The sequence below is a fragment of the Asterias amurensis genome, chromosome 1, assembly GCF_032118995.1.
Source record: "Asterias amurensis chromosome 1, ASM3211899v1".
In the NCBI taxonomy this organism is placed as follows: Eukaryota; Metazoa; Echinodermata; class Asteroidea; order Forcipulatida; family Asteriidae; genus Asterias; species Asterias amurensis.
The window spans coordinates 11256705-11280229 of NC_092648.1; the positions used below are offsets into that span (position 1 = coordinate 11256705).

At 39.4% G+C, this 23525-nt stretch overlaps 3 protein-coding genes across 4 annotated transcripts in view; 2 read left to right on the plus strand and 1 right to left on the minus strand.

Moving 5' to 3' along the window:
• The first annotated feature begins 77 nt into the window (after positions 1 to 77).
• Positions 78 to 5463, plus strand: LOC139939425 (uncharacterized). 2 transcript variants are annotated; one of them, XM_071935330.1, is made up of 4 exons: positions 130 to 192; positions 600 to 726; positions 2445 to 2764; positions 3439 to 5463. In XM_071935330.1, exons 3-4 carry the CDS (start codon positions 2470 to 2472, stop codon positions 3723 to 3725), a joined length of 582 nt encoding a protein of 193 aa, XP_071791431.1. In that variant the 5' UTR covers positions 130 to 192; positions 600 to 726; positions 2445 to 2469; the 3' UTR covers positions 3726 to 5463. The 2 variants fall into 2 exon arrangements, with proteins under 2 accessions (XP_071791421.1, XP_071791431.1); XM_071935320.1 differs by lacking the exon at positions 600 to 726 and having other exon boundaries at positions 78 to 192; positions 3439 to 5449.
• A 114-nt stretch (positions 5464 to 5577) lies between these two features.
• LOC139939423 (G-protein coupled receptor Mth2-like) lies at positions 5578 to 7852 on the minus strand. The gene is made up of 2 exons (XM_071935304.1): positions 7100 to 7852; positions 5578 to 6409 (listed from the first exon to the last, which is right to left on the minus strand). Exons 1-2 carry the CDS (start codon positions 7811 to 7813, stop codon positions 6137 to 6139), a joined length of 987 nt encoding a protein of 328 aa, XP_071791405.1. The 5' UTR covers positions 7814 to 7852; the 3' UTR covers positions 5578 to 6136.
• Positions 7853 to 18464: 10612 nt separating this feature from the next.
• Positions 18465 to 23525, plus strand: part of LOC139945536 (nuclear pore complex protein Nup133-like) — a 45739-nt gene continuing 40678 nt past the window's right edge. Inside the window, exons 1-6 of the mRNA XM_071942924.1 lie at positions 18465 to 18777; positions 19989 to 20116; positions 20791 to 20894; positions 21813 to 22037; positions 22585 to 22656; positions 23185 to 23280. Of these exons, the coding sequence (XP_071799025.1) occupies positions 18596 to 18777; positions 19989 to 20116; positions 20791 to 20894; positions 21813 to 22037; positions 22585 to 22656; positions 23185 to 23280 (807 nt within the window). The 5' untranslated portion in view covers positions 18465 to 18595. The remainder of the gene's footprint in view (positions 18778 to 19988; positions 20117 to 20790; positions 20895 to 21812; positions 22038 to 22584; positions 22657 to 23184; positions 23281 to 23525) is intronic.

Genomic DNA, 23525 nt, shown 5'->3' on the forward strand with positions numbered 1-23525 from the left:
GCTGGCGCCCTATTACTATATGTCTCATCCATACCCTAGTTACATTATCATATTATTATCATCACAAGCGCCATCCAGTCGAGAACGGCTAGGCTATTCGTAATATTGATAATTAGTATACACCCTACTGCTGGATTTTATCAGTTCCCTTTTCAGACGAGCTGTGAACATTGGAGCGCATTTTCTTCATTGGTAATGTACATTTGCATCCCCACTAATTTGCACTGCTACATTCCTTTTTACTGAATATCAAATCGAATATCGAATCGGGAAATATGGCTGTGTTATACTCTAGATTGCCATCAGATGTGTTAGACTAGACTGAGGCCCTGTGTTGGGAATGGGAACGAGGTGGTTGGGCACAATCACGATCAATAATTTGTAGCCTACTGCAATATCAATTATTCAAATTCGTTTAAAAATGCATGCAGTTTTTGTTCGGTAAATAAAGTAATGCGATGTTGTTGTTATTTATTATGGCTAAATCGATTGGGTGAGTGCGTTGGTGTGATGCCACATGTGTGTGCCGAGCCAATGTTTTCATTAAGTCTCTCAGATCAGTGTAATAATATTATCAACCTTATAACTCGACAATTCAGAAAAACCTGCAGGCTTGATTGATACGTCAACGAGGCACGGAGGCGATTGCTTCCATGCCCCCAGTCATTGCCATGGTGCCCTTGAAATGCTCCAGTAGAAATTCACAAGTTCCTCATATTTACCAAGGTAAAAATGCCTTTGTGCCCCTTTTCACTTCAATAACGAAGCATGCATGCATGAACCTGTCTTGAGAATGTTTCTATTTTAACAAGGGCCGTGAAGTTCAACACGGGTTGATGGGCAATTGTTCTTTTTTTGTCATTTTGTCTTGACATTATAATATTTTACTTGCGTATATAGATGATGTCACGATTAAATTCCTTGTCTTATCTTTGAGTTCCGTGTTACCAGATATTATGTGTCATTCACGGAAACATAATATCTATTTTCCTATTAATATTTTACATAAAAATGTTTCCGTTTTTGAGAAAGCGATATTTTTTCGACGAATTTGATTTCGAGACCTTAGAATTAGATTTTGAGGTCTCGAAATCAAGCATCACAACTTCATGTGACAAGGGTGTTTTTTCTTCTTTCATTATTATCTCGGAACTTCGACGACCAATTGAGCTAAAATTTTCACAGGTTTGTTATTTTGTGCATATGTTGAGATACACCAAGTGAGAAGACTGGTCTTTGACAAATACCAGTGTCCAGTGTCTTTAACCGCCTAGAAACTTTCACACGGTTTAAGGATGAATAATTGGTGTTTTTGTTTCGGTTTTGTCTAACTTTCGTTATTTGTTTCGATTACTGTAATCTTTAAATTCAGTGTGTCCAGATATTGTTGTCAATCAAGGAAACATAATATCTCTAATTTTATATTCGCGTTAAAATTGTACACAATCAATAGTGATTTAGGTGCCTTGCTTAAAGGCACTGCACCCTTTGTGTCACGGCAATTATTGTCCAAGACCAGTGCTCTCACTTGGTCTTGTTCGATATTATGCAGAAAATAACAAATCTGTGAAAATTTTGAGGGGAACCTCTTCCTAGTGTCCTTGAATGCGTGTAGCGGCCGTTTGACTTGCACGATCGGAGACAAACAATTTTCCAACCGCTCTGATCGCTATATGATTCAATCTGTATCTAGCCCCCTTTAAAAAATATAATGTTGTGCGCCCCCCCCCCCTTGCGCCCCATGAAAATCTACCATTATAAGCAAGTTTTTTATGCTATTAATTTCTTTTAAGTAATTACACACACAAAAAGTTCAGTGCCTTTAATAAGGACACAGTGTCAAGACTGGGATCGAACCCATACTCGGATCGGAAACACTATAGTTTTTTTGTCAATTCAATTCAATTCAATTCAATTCAATTCAAATCAATTCAATTCAAAGTCACTTTTATTTTCATACTTCATGAAAACAGTACAAAGCCAAAACAATAATTTATAAAGGAGTAACCAATAAACAAGGGTATTTTTCAAGGCAGAAAATATCTAAATATAATATGGAGGCATTTTCTAGAAACTATAAGGCTTGTTGAGATGCCTCAGGAGAGACAAACAAAACATAAGCAGGAACAAGAACGTAATGAAAGAAATGAGGAAGACAACAATGATGACAATAATAGTATTAAAGGCAGTGGACACTATTGGTAATTGTCAAAGACTAGCCTTCACAGTTGGTGTATCTCAACATATGTATAAAATAACAAACCTGTGAAAATTTGAGCTCAATCGGTCATCGAACTTGCGAGATAATAATGGAAGAAAAAACGCCCTTGTCACACGAAGTTGTGTGCGTTTACACGGTTGATTTCGAGACCTCAAATTCTAAATCTGAGGTCTCGAAATAAAATTCGCGGAAAATTACTTGAGTTTGTTTTTTGTTTTTTAAGGACGGTCCCGTTACGGATTGGCCTGATGTCAACACCACGGCCTTATCCAAGGTATCACTCACCGGATTATGCAAATCAACTGGCTAGGATCAGCCGTGCTCTAACCGGCACCGACGACGTAGAGATGTTCAAAAACAGGTTAAGATGCGAAGAGTTCGGGTGTGGGGAGCTCGAGAGAAAAAGTGTCCTCGTGTTGTTGAATGATCTTCACAGGCGAAGGAAGATCACGCCAGATAAGCCGCACGTTCTTGTGCAGATTCTGAGAGACATTGGGAAGACTGAGTTGATCCGGGAAGAATTTCCAGAATTTTACGTAGCAGGTATTGTGTTTAACCGACGATCGTTCTATTTGCTTCAAATACTATTATACGAAATTAAGGTTTCAAGGTTTGTTTGTTTGTTTGTTTGTTTGTTTGTTTGTTTGTTTGTTTGTTTGTTTGTTTGTTTGTTTGTTTGTTTGTTTGTTTGTTTGTTTGTTTGTTTGTTTGTTTGTTTGTTTGTTTGTTCGTTTGTTTGTTTCCACAGTAACAAACCTAATTTAGCCAGGTTGACATATAATACACTTTTGGGATATTGCAGGGGAGCTCACAGGTGTAGAAACAAGGCAAGCGTGAGCCTCCAACAGGTAGGCTTGTTGATACAGAACCAAACATCCATGTAACTTAAGAAACAAAATTCGAGCAGAACCACAACATGCATTAGCAGAGCTTTGTATCGAGAGAGTTTTGTCACATGGGGGGAAACCATTTTTCATATGTCACGTGGTTGCTGGACGCTTTAAAACCCAAATCGTACCACATGCTGGCCACGTGGTCAACAGTAAAGGGGTCTGGGAAAGCACCCATACCTTATGCGTGTATGCGATGGCCAGCGTGTGGTACGAGACAAAAAATTGCCTCCCGGCCGGGCACAAGGATTCCCACTTGGGATCCCCTCATATATCCAATCAAACACATTCAAATGAATCCTTACATTATTTTTTCTGTATGTGCAGACCCAACTGTCAGCGACAAGGACCTTGATTGGTTGGCTTCGCAAATGGGTCCCGAGTGGGAATCTTTCGCAAGACAACAACTGGAGATACCACAAAGTAGTATCGACCAGTGTAAGGCTAATGTTTACCCGGTCAACGTGCAACAACAAATATTCAAGGTACTGGCCGAATGGAAACGCCGACAGGGCCTAGATGCCACCTACGATGCCATGGGAAATAAACTTCATCAGTTTGACGATTTTCAGAGACTGTGGCATGAATGGAATGAAAGACTGCATCCCAATTAAGAACACAACATGCAAATACAAAATGCGAAATCTGTGAAATTTTGAGAAAGAATTCGAAACGTCAAGACCACACCGGCTCTTTTCAGGGCCAACACTCACACACGAGATGTCTGTTACCGCAACTATATGGTTTCCTACAGAACTATGTTGTCTTGGCAAAGCTAAGTTTGGTAGTGCGTTTGGGGGACCGCATGTTGTCGAAACCACGGCTTCGGCTCCAAATTCGGCCCAGGCTAGCTTGGCCCTGCAGTGGTTGTTACAATTGCTTCTGTTTTGCCTACGTGCTCAGGGCTTCAGCCGAGAGAACGGAGCCTGAAGCCGAATCTTCAGCCGAAACCGTGGTTTCGAAAAGGGCCTATATGTCAATGCATTGTCAATGCATGCACAGATCTGTGTCTTCCAAGCGAAGAATGCCCTTTGCTGTTACCCCGTCTTATGGAAAAGGACGTAAAGAAAGTTATAAGAAGTTTGAAGGAAAGTTTTCTTTGAGAGGGCCATCTGTTCCCGTTATATTTATGCCTAAAAAATACGTGTATTTTCAGACTGGGCAGTTCTTCCGAACTAATCTTTGCCTCTGCAAAATGGCGATCAGTGTTAGTTAACGGAGTTTAAGGAAAACCACCTAGTTTCGCGGTATATTTGTGCTGATCATTGTATTCCACTTTTGAAACAACCCTACAACAAGCAATTGTATAGCAATTTTGTCACCTCACAACAAGCAATTGTATAGCACATAAGAGCACAATCCGAAGACAATTTCTTCCTTTATTTATACAATGATTAAACTTGTTTACTGCTTTGAAAACAGGATACCACGTCAACAAAACGGAGTGATAGGCTTATGAAACATTTAATATGTAATGTTTAGTGAACACTATTGGTTATTGTCAAAGACCAGTCTTCTCACTTGGTGTATCTCCACATATGCATAACAAACATGTGACCAATTGAGCTCAAATTGGTGTTCGAAGTTGCGAGATAATAATGAAAGATTGTCACACGGGGTTGTATGCTTTCATCTGCTTGAGTTCGTGGCCTCGAGTTCTAAATCTGATGTCTCGAAATCAAGTTCGTGGAAAATTACTTCTATCTTGAAAACGACATCACTTCAGAGGGAGTTGTTTCTCACAATGTTTTATACTACCAACCTCTCCCCGTTACTCGTTACCAAGTGAGCTTTTATGCTAATAATTATTTTGAGCTATGTGTCAACTGCCTTTAACGTTATAACAACATACACAGACGTTTAAAGTAATAATCTTAACTTAATTTAACGTCTAAACACTTTTTTTGTACAGCAAAACGATTATAATGACTAAAAACTAAACGTTCAAACACCCATTAGTGAAATGGAAGTGGAAAGTGACCATAGCAAGTCTGAAAACTTAGTCACGGAAACAAATAATACCACACCGAGAGCTAAATGACTCTTTCGTGAAAAAGTTTGACAAATTGAGTTTTTAACATAACTATACCATCCCTTTGGTGTTCTGTCTTTCTGTTCTTTATACACCTAAAATGAAAGCTTATCATTTTGTTTAATTTATATATAAAAGCTATTTAAACATTTTAATCAACATTTCCGGGTCCATTCGACCACAAATCGGATGTACATCTGTGGCATAATATAATCAGGTTTTTGCTTTTGTATTTGTATTTGTTTATTTACATTCCACTTGTGCATGGTACTCAGGCCATACTACTTAATATAATATTACAATTAAAAAAAAAATGAAGTACTGTACTGTTTGCCTATATGTCATTCTTTGTCATCTAATGAGCTTCAATTGTTGTTAATGTTGTGCATTTACTCAGTTGTTATAGTTGACCCCCTGCACAACGCGTAGAGCACGTTACCCGCCGCTATTTACACTTTCCACATTTTTGGAGACCTGTTTTTTTTTGCAAAAAAAAACTGTGTTTACAAAACAAATACAGATCGCTGCTGTTTTTAACAATGTAATAAAAAAAAAAAACACTGTGTTGAATTTGCTGGAAATTGTTACTAACTTGTATAGACACCATGCTTTTTTCACCAAACTCTTCCTAACTTAGGATTAATCTTAGGTCTTAGGACGAGTCCCACCCCTGCACTGTAGCATTCAGACCTTAAGATTAATCCTAAGTTAGGACGAGTTATTCGTCCTAACTCGAGATAGGGTTAGTCCTTTCCGTGAAATCGGCTGCAGACTCTCCTTTCGGGTTCGATGAGGTGCACGATGGGCTGCAAAACAGAACACCGCGTTGTTAAAAGTCTTCTAGATATTACAGTGGGATTATTTTTTCAACAAATCTCCAAGTAAAAAAACATTCAATAGATTCAGCAGTGTGTCCATTACCCGGAACTCCGAAATGTGATACTCAATTAAACGGTGATGAAAATGGTCACAGGTCTATTCTTTTTTAAATAATTACTTTGTTGAGCTATGATCATCACTACACTTGTTAGAGGGTGGAGCAGTCTCTTCGGAACGGGCTGATTTTCTTTCTTGACTAGACTGGCCGCCGCGTCCAAACAGCTTCTGCCTCCATAGAGATCGTACATGTTCGTTCCATAGGAAGATCATCCCGATGAGGGCGCCCTGTAGGGAGTTGGCCACCACAGAGATGTACCAGATGGCGACGATGTCCAGTAAATTGGCAGCCAGGAAGAGTGTCCAGGTCATTCCAGTCAGCACGATGATCTGAAAAGTGTGTGAAAGAGCAATTAGATCTGTTGAACCATGCATATTACAATGATAAAAATGGCTTCTTATAGCGCACAATTGACGCTTTAACATACAGTATTTTCTTGCAAGGTATGTGGTACTACGTTTGAACTATGGGACCTACTCCTTTAGCACCATGTAATGGTTTACAAGGTGATGCTGTGGAGCAATATGCTGCCAATCAAACCAGGAATCCCATCTCTTTTCAATAAGTGCACTGTGTTTTGTTACGTGCGTTGCACAACACACGAGCCAACGGCTTTACGTCCCATTCGAAGGACGAATCATACTGGTTAAGTGTCTTCCTTAAGGAAACAAGTGTCACGACTGGACTCGACCCCACACTCTGCTGACCTGGCAGAAACACCACAGTTTGAATCCAGTGCTCTTAACCGCTTTACCCTGTCATTGACATTAACTGTATGTGTAATGCAAATATTCCTTGGAGAACCATGGGTTCAAGTGTGAATGATGTTGTTTCTTCTGGCAATGAAGTAAGTGTTGTAATATGTTTTTGAGTTTATATGCATTTTGGGAAGATACAATCAGCAACAATTTATACGCAAACAAATTGTCCTGACTCTGGAAAGGGTAAAGAGACTTTTCTGTCTTTACGCTCGTGAGTCTCAATGTGGTCTTTGAAATATTATCTGTTTGTTACTTTACCTTTGAGCAGAGTAGAAGTTCGGTCTTCGCGCTTCTGGCCAGCTGAGCAGCTGCCAGCCTTTTCCTGTTCACAATCACCTTGTAGATCATGAACACAAGCAGCACACAGTTGATGAGGATGATAACAGCGACGGGGACACCGAACGCCAGGAGGGAGTGTAAAGGCTCCACGATCCAGCAGTTTCGGCCACCATACTCAAGCCAAGTCCACGGCTGGTCTTGGCTCAGCTTCGACATCAAGTAACAGGCGGAGACAAATACGGCGGGAAGCCCCCAGGCGAACAGGCCAAGCTTGAGGACTTTATGTCCGTTGGGCTCTTCTCGGACGGAGATAAGCCTGTTGAGCTGCATACGGTACGAGATGTCCCAAGCCGTTATGCTCATCCACATGAAAACTGCAAGCCAAGCCATGTGGAGCACCGCAGCCTTCAGTGTGCACAACCACGCTACAGATATGTAACCTGTCATCAAAACTGACTGGGCCAGGATCAGAGCCGCCATTAGATTCATGACAATTTGACCGGGTTGGTTTCGCAAAGCTGGAAACACCGAGTAGGTGATGAACGTCAACGCCAGGAAGAAGATCGAGCAGGCCCCACTGGCAACACTGAAGTCAGACAGAGTGGTTAGCCAGGCTGGCATTGCGACGGCAGACGAGCTCACATTGGACAAGAAGTCACACACACGTACAGAGCCGTCAGGCAAATGCCACATGTCTTTCTCTGGGATAGACCTTCCCGAAGCAATATGATGAAAGACTCGGCCACGTGTGGAACCCAAAACTGTGAATTCGCTGCGATTAAAAGCTAGAACGGGACATTGATTGAGGAACGGGCTGCACAATCTCACGGATGTGACTTTCTTGATATCTTCATTTGCAAGCTCATAGACACTCACGTGCATAAATGTTGATACATTATTGTAGCCATTGATCCCAAACACACCATCTATAACGTCAGCCAGGGCAACATGCTGTATGGCAAAACCATCGCATACTGGAGACCCAGATGGGTTGGTGGCTGCTTTGGAAGCGCTTATCAATGTAAACGTAGTCATGTTGCATTGTACGCTAGCAGCGTGGAGGAGAGTTTGGTTATAGATGAAACGCTCCATGATGTTATCTACACTAGCCGCGATCGAGAAATCTGCGTAGATATAGATCTCGACGTCTTCTCTGGAACGGGTACGCTCGATGGAGAACTCTACTAACTGAGTGAGGTTCACGTCTAGGTGATTGCGGATGAAATCTTGAAGGAGATTCTGTTGAAAGCAATCCCCTGTGCGCGTTTGGTATGTAAAGCTGCTTTCGGCATCTGGATCATTGGTTGTGTAATCGACGCATACGTCATTCTGTAATATTGTATCGACAGGGCACCTCAATATCCTGCACTGTTTCTGGAAAGGATCATAAATCTCCCAAGTGCCACATGTCCCAAGATCTTGTGGAGGACCCACTGGTATAGCCCAGACCTCCTCTGTGACACTGACCACGTTGACAGTGAAGTCGAACAGCAGAGAGAACGAATAGGCTGTAGTCAACAGGGAATCGGCCACAAATTTACAAAACCAGTCAGTGTAGTTATTACAATCGGCACAGTACACATTTTGAAATTGAATGCCCTCAGCGGTGTGAATGACGGCCGTGTGATTCTCACAGAGTGCAACTTGAGAAGGCGTTGCTGTTGGTGGGCAGGTATCCACCACGTCTTGGTAACATTGGTGCACATTGCTACCTACAGGCTTCTCTAGTATACGCATCCCACATGAATCATCGCCTAAAGTAACCTCGCCGGCCTCGTCATATAAATCACAATCCAGAAAAGTCACTATCCACGATTCGATACGATCTGCCGGCACCTGATGACAGACCGAACAGTAGACATTCTTGAATGTGACAACAGTCCTGTCGTCTACAGGGACCGTCAACAGGGTCTGGGACTCCGCCAGTGTGTCGTTCTCGCAGTACTGCCGTATGCTATCTTGGGGCCAACTGGGCGGACACCGTGCAACGACCACGTAGCTTTTCGTCTTGACTTCTCGTAAGGGGTTGACACATTCGAAAAAGTCCGTGTAATTTGAAGCGATTGGGAAGTGAGTGTCGTTGACGCAGTGGTCAAAGTAATCAACGCAGCAGTCATCATAAACGACGCAGAGTTTGTCACAGCGGCAGGGACCCCTCTCAAGCACGACGCCGAATGGTGAAACCGTTTGGTCTTGACAAGACAGCGGCTCGCAGTGGGTTTCCTCCGCAGGACATTCAGTGAGCCCCTCTATCTGAAAACCTTAAACGCAAACAACATGTATTTTATGCCTTCATAATAGTTGTATAGACTTGTAGACAACTCGGTAAATGTCTGTCGCGGTGTGAGCGCTCCGACTCTTCCCACGATTCCCGCGACACTGGCTATGTTCTCATGAGACTGCTGTGCCCCCCCCCCCCCCCCCCCGCGAGACATTGCTCTTGTGCTGTGCAGTCTCCCCTAGTAGTCGGCAGCCAGCAGCTTCGCGCGAGAGCGGAGTGATCTCGCGGGAGCAGTATTCGATCGCTGAATCATGACGACACCGCCACGACTCGACTATCTCGAGCTCCGCGACAAACATAATTTGGCGCAACGACGGCAATCATGCTGTTTTACAATACCCTATAATAATAACGGTATGGGCCGGTGTCGGTGTGACATGAGATTCTGTCCCCAATTATAGGGCAACTCGTTTAATGGCAGTGGACACTATTGGTAACTACTCAAAATAATTATTAGCATTAAACCTTACTTGGTGACAAGTAATGGGGAGAGAATGATGGTATAAAACATTGTGAGAAACGGCTTTCCTTTTGAAGTGCCGTAGTTTTTGAGAAAGAAGTAATTTTTCACGAATTTGATTTCGAGACCACAGATTTAAAACTTGAGGTCTTGAAATCGACCATCTAAACGTACACAACTTCGTGTGACAAGGGTTTTTTTCTTCTTTCATTTTTATCTTGCAAGCTCGATGACCGATTGAGCTCAAATTTTCACAGGTTTGTTATTTTATACATATGTTGAGATACACCAACTGTGAAGGCTAGTCTTTTACAATTACCAATAGTTTCCACTGTCTTTAAAATTTGTGCTTCTTAAAGGAACACGTTGCCTTGGATTGGTCGAGTTGGTCTTGAAAAGCGTTCTGTAACCGTTTGTTGTAAAATGTATATGGTTAGAAAGATATTGTAAAAGTAGAATACGATGATCTACACAAATATGCCTCGAAATTGCGTGGTTTTCTTTTTACCCTGTCGACTAACACGGTCGGCCATTTATGGGAGTCAAAATTTTGACTCCCATAAATGGCCGACCGTGATAGTCCGCGACGTAAAAGGAAAACCGTGCAATTTCGAGTGATACTTGTGTGGATCATTATATTCTACTTTTCAAACATCTTTCTAACCATATGCATTTCATAACAAACGGTTTTAAACGCTTTTAATAGACCAACTCGTCCGCTCCAAGGCAACGTGTTCCTTTAATTTACCGTGCGGGACACGCACACACACCGGAGACAAAAACCCCTATGACACCGTCGTGATGCTGGTCCTGATCTTCACTTAGAGCAGACGATTATCTCCTCATCTGATCTTTAAAGGCACTGGACACGTTTGGTAATTGTCAAAGAAAGACCAGTATTTACACTTGGTGTGTCCCAACATATATGCATAAAATAACAAATCTGTGAAAACTTGGGCTCGATTGGTCATCGGAGTTACAAGAAAACAATAAAAGAAAAAACACTTGTTCCACAAATTTGGGTAATAAAAATGATTCTAATTAACATTTCACCACTATTGGTATTAATCTAAGTTCCACATTGCCAAAAATGCTTTAAAACATTTGTACCTTACACTATTTGCTCTCCCTTCCCCCCAATATTTTTACATGGAAATGTGCGGTTAGACATGTTGATCATTATTCAGGGTGGTATATACAAAAAATAACGCGGCGAAATAGCATTTCTTGTCAATCAACAAAATGGCCGCCAGTGTATACAATTTTGACGCGGCGAAAGTGCACAAATGGGGCAAAACAAAAATGGCCGCCGTTTTCCCGCTGAAAAATAAACAGTTCAATTGTAATAAATACAAATCTAAGAGACTGATTCAGCCCAAACTTTTCTACAACAATAAGGTCTTTACATTTTACATTTTAAATATTTCAAAATTTAATGCGGGCGCCATTTTGCATAAAAATAGGTGGAAAAATAAACAAATGGGGGTAAGGTGAATTTGGTCAGAAACAAAATGGCCGCCGAAACAAAATTGCTGAATAAAGTTTGTTGACCAGAATGAGAATATTTTCACATGAAAATGTGCGGTTATTCATGTTGATCATGAATCAAGATGGTGTATGAAATTTTGACCCGGCGAAAGTGCTTTTTTGGCTAAAACAATGTCCGCCGTTTCCCCTTCAAAACCATTTTAAAAAAACGTCCATTGACATAAGAACAAGATTAAGACTCGAGACCGATTCAGTCCAAATTTGGCTGAAAATATTAGGTTTGTGCATTTAACATTGAAAATATATTTCAAAATTCAATATGACCGCCAATTTGCATACAAAATAGGGAAACAATTCTTTGGGGGGGGGGCAAATTTTCAGGAAAATTTGGTTAGGAACCAAAATGCGAATAAACTTTGTTGAACAGAGTATGTGGTGAAAAAGTCACATCCAAGCTGTTTGAAATTATTGCCAAAATTCAATATTTTGAGTCCTAAAATGAGGCTTCAGCTGAAGTCTTTTACTAGTTGGTGACCAGTTATCTGTCTGTTTCACACAATGTTTTATACTACCAACACTACTCTACATTACTCGTTACCAAGTAAGTTTTTATGCTAAGCATTATTCTGAGTATTACCAGTGCCAGTGCCTTTTGACAGTTTAACAAATTATCAATTATCAATTTATTTCAACAGTTGGCAATCACGGGTCAAATAAGATCGTTGGCAAAGACGTAAACGACAACCAGCAAGAGGCTGTAAATTGTTAACTTATGCTAAGCATTATTCTGAGTATTACCAGTGCCAGTGCCTTTTGACAGTTTAACAAATTATCAATTTATTTCAACAGTTGGCAATCACGGGTCAAATAAGAAATTGTTAACTTATGCTAAGCATTATGGCATCGTTGGCAAAGACGTAAACGACAACCAGCAAGAGGCTGTAAACTGTTAACTTATGCTAAGCATTATTCTGAGTATTACCAGTACCAGTGCCTTTTGACAGTTTAACAAATTATCAATTTATTTCAACAGTTGGCAATCACGGGTCAAATAAGAAATTGTTAACTTATGCTAAGCATTATTCTGAGTATTACCAGTGCCAGTGCCTTTTGACAGTTTAACAAATTATCAATTTATTTCAACAGTTGGCAATCACGGGTCAAATAAGATCGTTGGCAAAGACGTAAACGACAACCAGCAAGAGGCTGTAAATTGTTAACTTTTACTATAAGGAGAAATGCAACTGAAAAGTGGTGACAATGTAGCCTTGTTACGTGACGACATTGCGTTCAATATAATTTCCTAGCTTTTGTATAATACTGTCTTTGAGTACGAACCATTTTGAGAAGGAGACAATCTCTAACTCAAATATTCGAGTCTGATAAAAATACTTCAGGCCTGGAGCCTTTTGAGTCATCTGAAAGCATATACATTTGCAAACTTTGCAACCAGGTAGGTTTTCATTATTCTCTTGCAACTTGTGTCTTGATCGAAACGTAACACGCTAGCTTTGTGTGTGTGTTCTTATGTGAGTGTTAAAGGCAGTGGACACTATTGGTAATTACTCAAAATAATTATTAGCATGAAACCTTACTTGGTGACGAGTAATGGGGAGAGGTTGATGGTATAAAACATTGTGAGAAACGGCTCCCTCTGAAGTGGAGTAGTTTTCGAGAACGAAGTAGTTTTCCACAAATTTGATTTCGAGACCTCAGATTTAGAATTTGAGGTCTCGAAATCAAGCATCAGAAAGCACACAACTTGGTGTGAAAAGGGTGTTTTCTTCTTTCATTATTATCTCGCAACTTCGATGACCGATTGAGCTCAAATTTTCACAGGTTTGTAATTTCATGCGTATGTTGAGATACAGCAAGTGAGACGACTGGTCTTTGACAATTACCAATACTGTCCACTGTCTTTAAAGACACTGGACACTATTAGACCAGTCTTCTCACTCGGTGTGTCTTAACATATGCATACAACATAGGAAACAAGAACACCAATTACTCATCCTAAAACCGTGTAAAAGTTTCTAGGCGGTTAAAGACACTGGACACTGGTAATTGTCAAAGACCAGTCTTCTCACTTGGTGTATCTCAACATAATATGCACAAAATAACAAACTTGTGAAAATGTGAGCTCAATCGGTCGTCCAAGTTACGAGCTAATAATAAAAGAAAAAAACACCATTGTCTCACGAAGTTGTGTGCTTTCAGATGCTTGATTTCGAGACCTCAAATTCTAAATCTGAGGCCTCGAAATCAAAATTCGTGGAAAATTACTTCTTTCTCGAAAACTACGTTACTTCAGAGGGAGCCGTTTCTCACAATGTTTTAAAATATCAACCTCGGCTCCCCATTACTCGGTACCAAGTAAGGTTTTACGCTGATAAGTGTTTTTGAGTAATTACCAATAGTGTCCACTGCCTTTAATATGAATAAATGCAATCTTTAAATACCCAATCGACAATGGCGTATCAAATCGTGTCAAATAGTATGGTCAATGGTTTTTGAAATCTTTTTAAACTTTTATAATTTGTGAGGTTGGCGTTGTACGCAATTTCGTATTACTAAGGGAATCAATGTGTGGTGAAGAGGTTTTCAACTATAGTGGTTTAATTCCAACGAGGCCTGGTTCTTGATAATTTTACCGAGACGACCTTTTCGGTCAAAAACATCAACACTTTTTGGTAAAAAAGTAAAATAAATGCAAAAATTGTAATTGTTCAATGACTTCTTTCAACACAACACCCCTCCAGCTATGAAATGGTAAAGCCCTCCGCCGCTCTCGGGTAAACAACTCCTTATAAGGGAATGCTGTGCGCGTCGCGCGTACGCGTGATGTGGCACAACTGTTTCAGCCGTTGCTCTCGACCAATAGGAATGAAGAAACTGTCTTAAAAGAACAGGTGCAAGCTCGCGTGTCACGCCCATGTTTAAACACTTTTTACTTGTCATAAACAAAGGTTTATACACACCCACGAGACGCGCTCTCCACCAATATGAATAGCGAAACTGTCTGAGGTATTTATGAATACATGTTAAAAGCCCTCGGCCCCAAAAGACACAATATTATACCTTTTACAATTCACATGCATTTTACGCCAACAGTACACTTAGTTTAAAGGAACACGTTGCCTTGAAACGGTCGAGTTGGTCTTTGAAAAGCGTTCCTAACTGTTTTTTATAAAATGCATATATTGGTAGAAAGATGTTGTAAAAGTAGAATACAATGGTCCACACAAACATGCCTCGAAATTACACGGTTTCCTTTTACCTCGTCGACTAACACGGTCGGCCATTTATGGTAAATGGCCGACCGTGTTAGTTCGCACAGTAAAAGGAAAACCACGCAATTTCGAGGCAAACTTGTGTGGATCATTGTATTCTACTTTTAAAACATCTTTCCAACCATATGCATTTTATTTTAAAAAAAAACCGGTAACAAACGCTTTTTATAGACCAACTCGTCCGATCCAAGGCAACGTGTTCCTTTAATTTGTAGGGAAAATCAAAAAAGGTAAAATGTACACAACGAATGTTTAGTTAAAAAAAATAAACATGGGTATTTTGCCTGTGCTTTTGTTTTTCTCACAGCACTCACGAATTCATTCAATTTAATCATTCGTTATTCATATAAAACAATCGATAAAATTATGTACACACAACCCAGGTCACGGTTATGAAGAAAAGCCAAATCACATGCTGGGTATACAAGAAAAAGTTTATATGCTACACAGTTTAAAGCCATTGGACACTTTCTGAACAGAACAAAAGTTAAAAGTTCACAGAAACAAATGACTTACAGGGTTTACAGAAGGTATTGGCGAAAGACTTCCCTTGAAATAATATTCCATGAAATGTTCAACTTTTTGAGAAATCATTGAAACAATTATCAATTCTCGATATCGAGAATTACGGATTTATTTTAAACACATGTCATGACACGGCGAAACATTGGGAAACAACTTAACAAGGGTTGGTTTTCCCGTTATTTTCTCCCGACTCCGATGACCGATTGAGCCTAAATTTTCACAGGTTCTTTATATATAAGTTGTGATACACGAAGTGTGGGCCTTTCGACACTACTGTTTACTGATGTTGTGCGATTGCTTTAAAAAAATTATAATTTTTATTTTATTTTAAAACATTTTGGTATATGTGTAGGTGTTGATGTTCAAAGTAAAAACTGAGGTCTTATTCGGGAGGAAACAAAAAAGATTCATACCTTGTTCGACGAAGTAGCAGAAGATGGCGGTAAAAGCAAGTACGAAACGCGGCCTGACGAGGAGACGATGACTAGCCATGGTTGCCTTTTCTTTGTAAAATAGATCGAAGACAGAAAGTATAAACAACTAAGATGGAACCCCTCTGCAAGTCTGATGCTCTCTGATCGTCAACCCTGCATCTGTCTCTGCGTCTTGAGTTGTGAAATATATACCAATTAGACGTGTAACTCTTATATGTAGGGACTACAGGACTTGATTTAATTACACAACAGAGAAAAAAATGTTCTGTGTGACTAGGGAAAACAATAGCTAAGTTAAATTTTGTTTAGATTTGTTTTTTTTAGTGGGAAACAATATTTATAGCAGACGCTATGGAAGTTAGGATAGGAAGCTGGGGACGCACGGAAAATCTTTTTGCCGCAGTGGTGCTATTTATGAAATAAAAAAAATCACAAATTGGAGTCTAGGGATGACACACACAAACAACATGTTTATCTCACTCGAGATAATTAGTATGACCTTTAATAGAGCAATATTAACAACAACAAATTGGGTAATTGTGACAACTAGGTCTGATTGAGTCTTTCGAGAGCTACTTAACTCGGCAGGTCGTTTGTTTTGGTCAAAGTAATGTTTTTTAATTGGCCAATTAATTGTAGTGGTATATACAAATACGTCACCTGTGAAAGTTTCAGGTGAATATCACCAGAAACTGTCATGGAATTGTTTATAGAAAAATACAATCCATCCACGTTAAAGCAATGTAATGCATGTACCAACCGTGTCTCTGGTCGTAAGCATAATAGGCTTATTGCAACTGTTGTGCTTAAAGGCAGTGGACACTATTGGTAACTCAAAATAACTATTAGCATAAAACCTTACTTGGTAACGAGCAATGGGGAGAGGTTGATGGTATAAAACATTGCGAGAAACGGCTCTCTCTCTCTCTTTCTGAATTAATGTAGTCTTCGTGAAAGAAGTAATTTCCCATTTATTAGATTTCGAGACCTCAGAATTAGATTTTGAGGTCTCGAAATCAAGCATCATTCTGATAACAAGGGTGTTTTTTCTTTAATTATTATCTCGCAACTTCGACGACCGATTGAGCTCAAATTTTCACAGGTTTGTTATTCTATGCATATGGTGAGATACACCTTATTCATGAAGCCTTTATAAGCATTAGTAAGCATTTACGTGTTACTAGGTCTTTGACAATTACATATAGTGTCCAGTGTCTACTTAGTCATCCATACGACTGATGGTTTTATGCTAACATTAATCGATAGGCGTCGTTTCTGTGGAATTAATAAATCAATGTAATTTGTATGCTCTCCCCATTGGCTGTTTCTTAATACTTTGTTTTTTAAAACGGATGCTAAATCTACAAGTTTTCATATTTTTTCTGAATTCTTTGGCATAATATAATTACTGTACTATTCACTTAGTGCCGTTTTGATGCAAACGCCGTCCCTTTGAACTCATAACCACGCCCATTTTGCCCACGCACCTTGAGCTAGCGCTGTCGAGCTTACATCGTCCAAATTGGTTGAAAATAACTAGATTTACTTTCAACAGACATGTATTTTATGGTGACATCACAGTCACTGCATGTACCGTACACCATTTTGAGGTATTTTTGGAACAAAATAACCGGAGATTATCACGTGGGTAGTTTTTAATTGATGACCGATGACCTGATGACCAGGTCCCAAATTTAACTCATGCTAAGCAATTGTTGTGCTTACGGGCATTGGGCCCTGCTGTTGTTATTTTTTGTGGCCTGTTATTCACAGTCCCACTCGTCATCATTCGAGCAATGTTTGACAAAATTGAAATTGATGATTTTAGGCATAGGCCTTGACTACTTTGTTTTCTCTGATTGGCCTAAAGTACCCGGTATAGTGCACTTCTTGTAGACTTATCTTGAGAGCAAGATTGAACAATATTTCCAATTATTTAATAACATGTTTGCAAGGTTTAGGCCCAACTTATCTCCAGAAACTCATCCAAAAATATCATCCAGTTCGTAATCTCCGCTCTAAATCCAGGTCTCTCTTAGTTTGTCCCTCGACTTTTACTAAATTTTATGGGGCCAGAGCTTTTGCAGCAGCAGCAGCAGAATTATGGAATAGTCTTCCGGACACCATAAAACAAGCTCAAACAGTGAATTTATTTAAGACAAAGTTAAAAACACATTTATTTTTGCACTAGCCTTCAGTACTTCTTTCTGTATCAACTAAATTTTCCTTTTGTATTTACTTCACATCTCTATTAACTTTTACTTCTCTATTAACTTTTTCATCTCAAAGCGCATAGGGACTTCTCTGTGATTGTGATATGCGCTCTACAAAAATGGTTCATTATTATTATGGGGCCTAAGCATCGTGAACCAATGCAAAGGTTAAACACCAACAACTATTTCCAATATTGCTTCATTGCCCCTAACGATGTCAGGCATACGGTGCGTTCGTTTAGCTTCCCCGGGTCGACCCCGGTGTGTGGCGTATTTGTTTTCCAGGACAAACGTGTGCAGCTAATTACCCACGTTCGTCCTGGAAAAAAAACCCGCCACACACCGGGGTCGACCCAGGGAAAAACGAACGCACCCATAACTTCTAATTGGCACACGAGTGCCGAGTGGTGGCGGTAACCCCATTTCAATATGTATAATGCTTCAAAACACATTGCACACCAAAATAAATGTATCCGTCGCTGCGGTTACCGCATATTATTTTGTAATATAAAACAAAAAAACACAAGTTAAGATTCATCTAACGATATTTGTTTTATCATATAGCCATAGTGATTTTACATCGTTAGCAAACGATAAGTATTTGCTTTTCTGAAGTTACTCTGTTTTAAGTTGTGCAATTCGAGCTGGCACATCAAGACATGTGTATGGTGGCGCGATCTCAAAACACAAAATAACAACATCACCGAAAATTATGTCAAATAATTGCTAAAAACTTATATCATTTTCACAGGTACACTGTTTTGTTTAAACTAAACATTTCAGAATGTACACCCCTCGAAGCAGCAGCTCAAAAGGCAAGTACACGCCGTTTAGCACAGGTCGAGTTGGTCGTACGGGAAGTGGTCTTGGTTCTGCTTCATCGCGACGAAGCAGTGCCGGGATATTCGCCGGTGGCACGGGTGCGAGACGGTCGCCGTTCGCCTTCACTTCCGGTGCAGGAACAAGGTAATTAAAGTATAAAGTGTATTCCCAATCTTTGTTGCATGATTTTAATGATATGTAGAAATAATGGGACATATTAATGGACCCATAAATGACACTTAAAACAGGTAAAAAAAGTTTGTTGAGTTGCAAAAATACAACATTTTTATTGAAATATTTTGACCGTTTTGTAGGGATAACTTTCCGTATGGCACCACCACTTTTTCACTAAGTTTGACAAAAAAGGATATCTCATTGAGGAAAATTAGATACTTTATTATTTCATATCGAATGAAAAAGTGGTGGCGCCATATTGAAACTTTTTCCTATCTTTTAATGGCAATTGAATTGCACTGTCTGTATGTTGTATTCAACTTCTCCACGTTATCCCTTTAATTTTTCTTATGTGTAAGCGTGTATTGTAAGCCCACATTTTGTCAGGCTAGAAAACCAAACCATTAAATGCCTTGTGCATAATAAACTGGCAAAGTGCGCAATATGCATACAAATAAGAAATATGGGTACACACGCAACTGTTTACTTTAAAGCTTAACTTGCACTGGACGAACACCAATTAAATAAAAGGAGTACTTTGTTGGAATATTTGAACATTTCCTAGTGCCTGCTGTTCTAGTAGTTGTTTTCCGGCCGGTAAGTACCGGTACTTTCCTGTGTTAACTGTTTGCTGATTTGTAGGCAGCTAAGCTGCCAAATCGGAAAAGGCCTTTAATTATTATTATTTTTTTTATTGCCGGTAGATCAAATCCAGTGATATATGCTTTTGTGTGAAACTAATCATGTTTCGGCTCAACATTTTTCCTTAAATATCGAAATGGCACTGGTGAAGTCTTGTTTGTTCATGAGGGTTTTTAGGAATGTCTAAAAAGCCTTATTTGTCTTGTTGTACTGGGATAGTGAATTTTTTGTTTTTGATGTATGGCCACCATTTTGCTTTTCTTTCCATTCATCCCAATGTATCTAACCAAACCAAGGCAGGAAAGAAAAAAACTAGGTCCCTTCTTGACATGAGGGCTTGAACTTCCATTGTCACTGTTGTATGCAAGGTACTCGACACAGTAGTTTTGAAAGCGTAACCCTCCTCCCGACGGTGGGAGGAGGGTTACATTATCGCAACTATCGACGCAGATGACCACAGTGTGATATAGTTTTATTGAAAAGTAATGTTTTTATCTTGTTTTGAATTCCTTTTTTTTCCCCTATTTGACACTACCAAGGAGTCCAGCTTTTGGGAATCGTTCTATCCTACAAACCTCGGTGATTGCAGAGACGGCTCACTACGTTGTGGAGAACTATGGCTCCTCTGTACCTGTACTCATCACAGAGGCTCTAGCTATGGCTGATCGTGAGTATTAATAAGGGAATCAATGTGTGGTGAAGAGGTTTTCAACTTTTACCGAGACAAAGTCAAGTAAATTATAAAGAATCAGGCCTCGGAGGGTTTAAACCACTAGTTGAAAACCAATTCAACACACTTTGATTGCCACTCATAAATACATTTTTGGTCAAAAACATTGCAGCACTTTTTGGTCAAAAAGTAAAGTAAATGCAAAAATTGTAGTTGTTAAATGATTTCTTTCACACACCCCTCCAGCTATGAAATGGTAAAGCCCTCCGCCGCCCTCGGGTAAACAACTCCTTATTAACTCCTTAACTGTTTCAGCCGTTGCTCTAGACCAATAGGAATAAAGGTCACAAGTCACGCCCGTGAATTAACACTTTTTACCGGTCATAAACAAAGGTTTATACAGAGTATAAATATTTTTGATGTAATTTTATTGTTAACCAAATGCCATTAGTCAATGACTTTTTATTTGGTCTTGTATTTTTGTATGAAAATAAACCAATATTAAATTGAAATACACACCCACGTGACAGGCTCTCCACCAATAGGAATAGCAAAACTGTCTGGGGTATTTATAAATGAATATCAAGTTTATAGGGTCTGCTGTCGCTTAGCGTTCCAAAGTCTCCTATTCAGTGAACTGGTGTCTAACGGTTTTTGTTTTTGACTGGCAGGTTCAACCAGTGTGAGTGTGCATATCGATCCATCAGGCTGGGCATGTGTTGTATGTGGGAGGAGACTCTTTGTGTGGAGATACAAACACACTCATATTGCCAAGGTGCGGTTATGTTTGCTTTAACTCGATGGACAGGGAATGTTTTCTTTGTGTTGATTTCTTAAAGTGTAAATTATTATCTGTTTGTATTATGCGTAGATATTACCTATTTTAATCTTAAACTCTGTAACACATCAAGTTTGGTGAAGTGAACTTCATCTTAGATGCTTTTTTTTCCAATAACACAAGAGGTATTGGAAATGAAGGCTACAGTTTTTAAGTATACAGTTTTTTAAGTCTTGGCATATGCCTCTGGCCTTTAACAAACAACAAATGTTTTAACCCAAATTCCTTGTGGATGTTTTTTGTTTAAAACTTAATAAATAATAATAATGAGAAAAGATATTAATTTCAATGGTTTTCAGGTGACTGGTGTGAGTTTCAGGTATGGCGCTATATGAAAGCTAAATATTTTGCACATGTTTACATCACTTGTCAATGGTCTTCCTGGTCAACTTAGACTTGTTCTGGTTAATTCGTCCAAAAAGATCTTTGTTAAACACCTCAAGGAATTCTATTTTGATAAATAAAATGATTTGGTTTGCACTAATCTCAACTGCTACTCATGCCTACATTCAGCAGGTCATTAATTAACTTTCTTTTCTTTTTTACATGTTTATTTTTATATGTACAATGTGCTCACTTTATTTCCGAATTTACTACTTTTACAACCCTATCTGGGAACTCATTGCTTGTGTTATTTAAAGTTGATTGATTTTAACCCAGGGTCGGGTGTTCCATTACAGAAGGCCAGTACTTCTCTGGTGTGCACCTCCATTCATACTGTATAGTCTTTTAATGTATGATACATTTTGTATTGACCATTATTCATTATTTATCTGCATGTATGATTGTATGAATGGAAATAAATAAAACAAACAAACAAACAAACAAACTTCTATGAATATCTTATCACTTTAGGCAACTTTCTGTAAGGAACTGTCTCTTCCTCCAAGTGAGCTGTCCCACAAAGCAGACCTTGTCTGTCTGATTCCTGCCTCCAGAGACAACCAGAGTGTCACCGTCATGGCAGTGTCTCCAGAGGGAATCATCAGATACTGGCCCAATATCGCCAGTGAGGGCACTTACTCAGAGAGCAGTGCAGACCTGAATGGTGAAGAGTGTTTCTCGTTGACACAGTTTGAGGTATGAGATTTAAAGTCACCATTAAAGGCACTGGACACTACTGGTATTTACTCAAAATAATTGTAAGCATAAAAACTTACTTGGTTACAAGCAATGGAGCACTGTTGATAGTATAAAACATTGTGAGGAACAGCCCCCTCTGAAGTAACGTAGTTTTTGAGAAAGAAGTCGTTTCTCACTAAAATATTTGGCTTGAATTCGAGGCATCTGAAAGCACACAGCTTGTGCGACAAGGTGTTTTTTCTTCCATTATTCTCTCGTAAACTTCGACGACCAATTGAGATCAAATTTTCACAGGTTTGTTATTTTATGCATATGTTGAGATGCACCAAGTGAGAAGACAGGTCTTTGACAATTACCAAAGGTGCCCAGTGCCTCTAAGGGTCATGTTATTTTTAACTTTTTGGTGTTTTATTCCAGTGTGCTGACCTTTTATGATATTATAGACCAGTCCATATGAGTTGTTCCTTGTTTGATTAAAAAAACTATAATTTGTAGGCTTTTTATTCTCTACTGTTGACGAAAATACTGACTTTTGTCCTTGCAGCCGTATGGATGTATCCTGGCAACCACTACTAACCAGCTGTTACTACTCACCCTAGCTGGATCTAACACACAGGTAATGTGAATAGGAATGCTGTTGTTAACATCATCAAAGTAGACAGTGGTAGGCTCGGTCATGTGTTGCCACTTCAGTCATACCAACAAGACTAACAAGGTTGCAAAGTAGCTAAAGGCAGTTCCAGTCCTATGATAGGATTTGAACTGCCTTTAACTACCGGGCAACCTCGGAAGTCTAGTTGGTAAGACACTGCTCTAGAATTGCAAGGGTCGTGGGTTCGAATCCTACCCGAGTAACATGACTGTGATATTTTTTCACAGGACTCTGGAAAGTACTGAGTATTCAGTGCTAACACACATCGGTGTATGGGTAAAAACCAAAATTAATAGTCTTCCAATATTATCTTGCAACTTCGATGACCGATTGAGCTCAACATTTCACAAGTTTGTTATTTTGTGATTATGTTGAAGTACAGCAAGTGAGAAGACTGGTCTTTGACAATTACCAATAGTGTCCAGTGTCTTTATTAAGAAATAATAATAGTGGCAATTTAAATTTAATATTTTATATCCGTTTATTGTTCAGAACGTAGTGAGTTGTCATCCATTGAAGCCATCTCAAGGAATGTTTGCAAGGGTGTCATCTCTATTCTTTGGCTCACAGAGACCGCAGTCTTCTTCTGTAAGTACACCATTCATTCTTTAACAGTGACTTTGGCTAGAAACTGTCCCGTATTATACAACAAGTTTTAGCCAGGATTTGGTAAAAGTAGGTCGAAATGTGTTGGAAATTTCAAAACTGCGTGTCCAAACTGTCCATTGACAATACATTTACATGTATATTGTTCATATGGTGTTCAGGTATTCAGCCCGAACATCTCTTATTTTTTTTTCTTATTTCTTTTTCTATCTTAAAACTTCTACTTC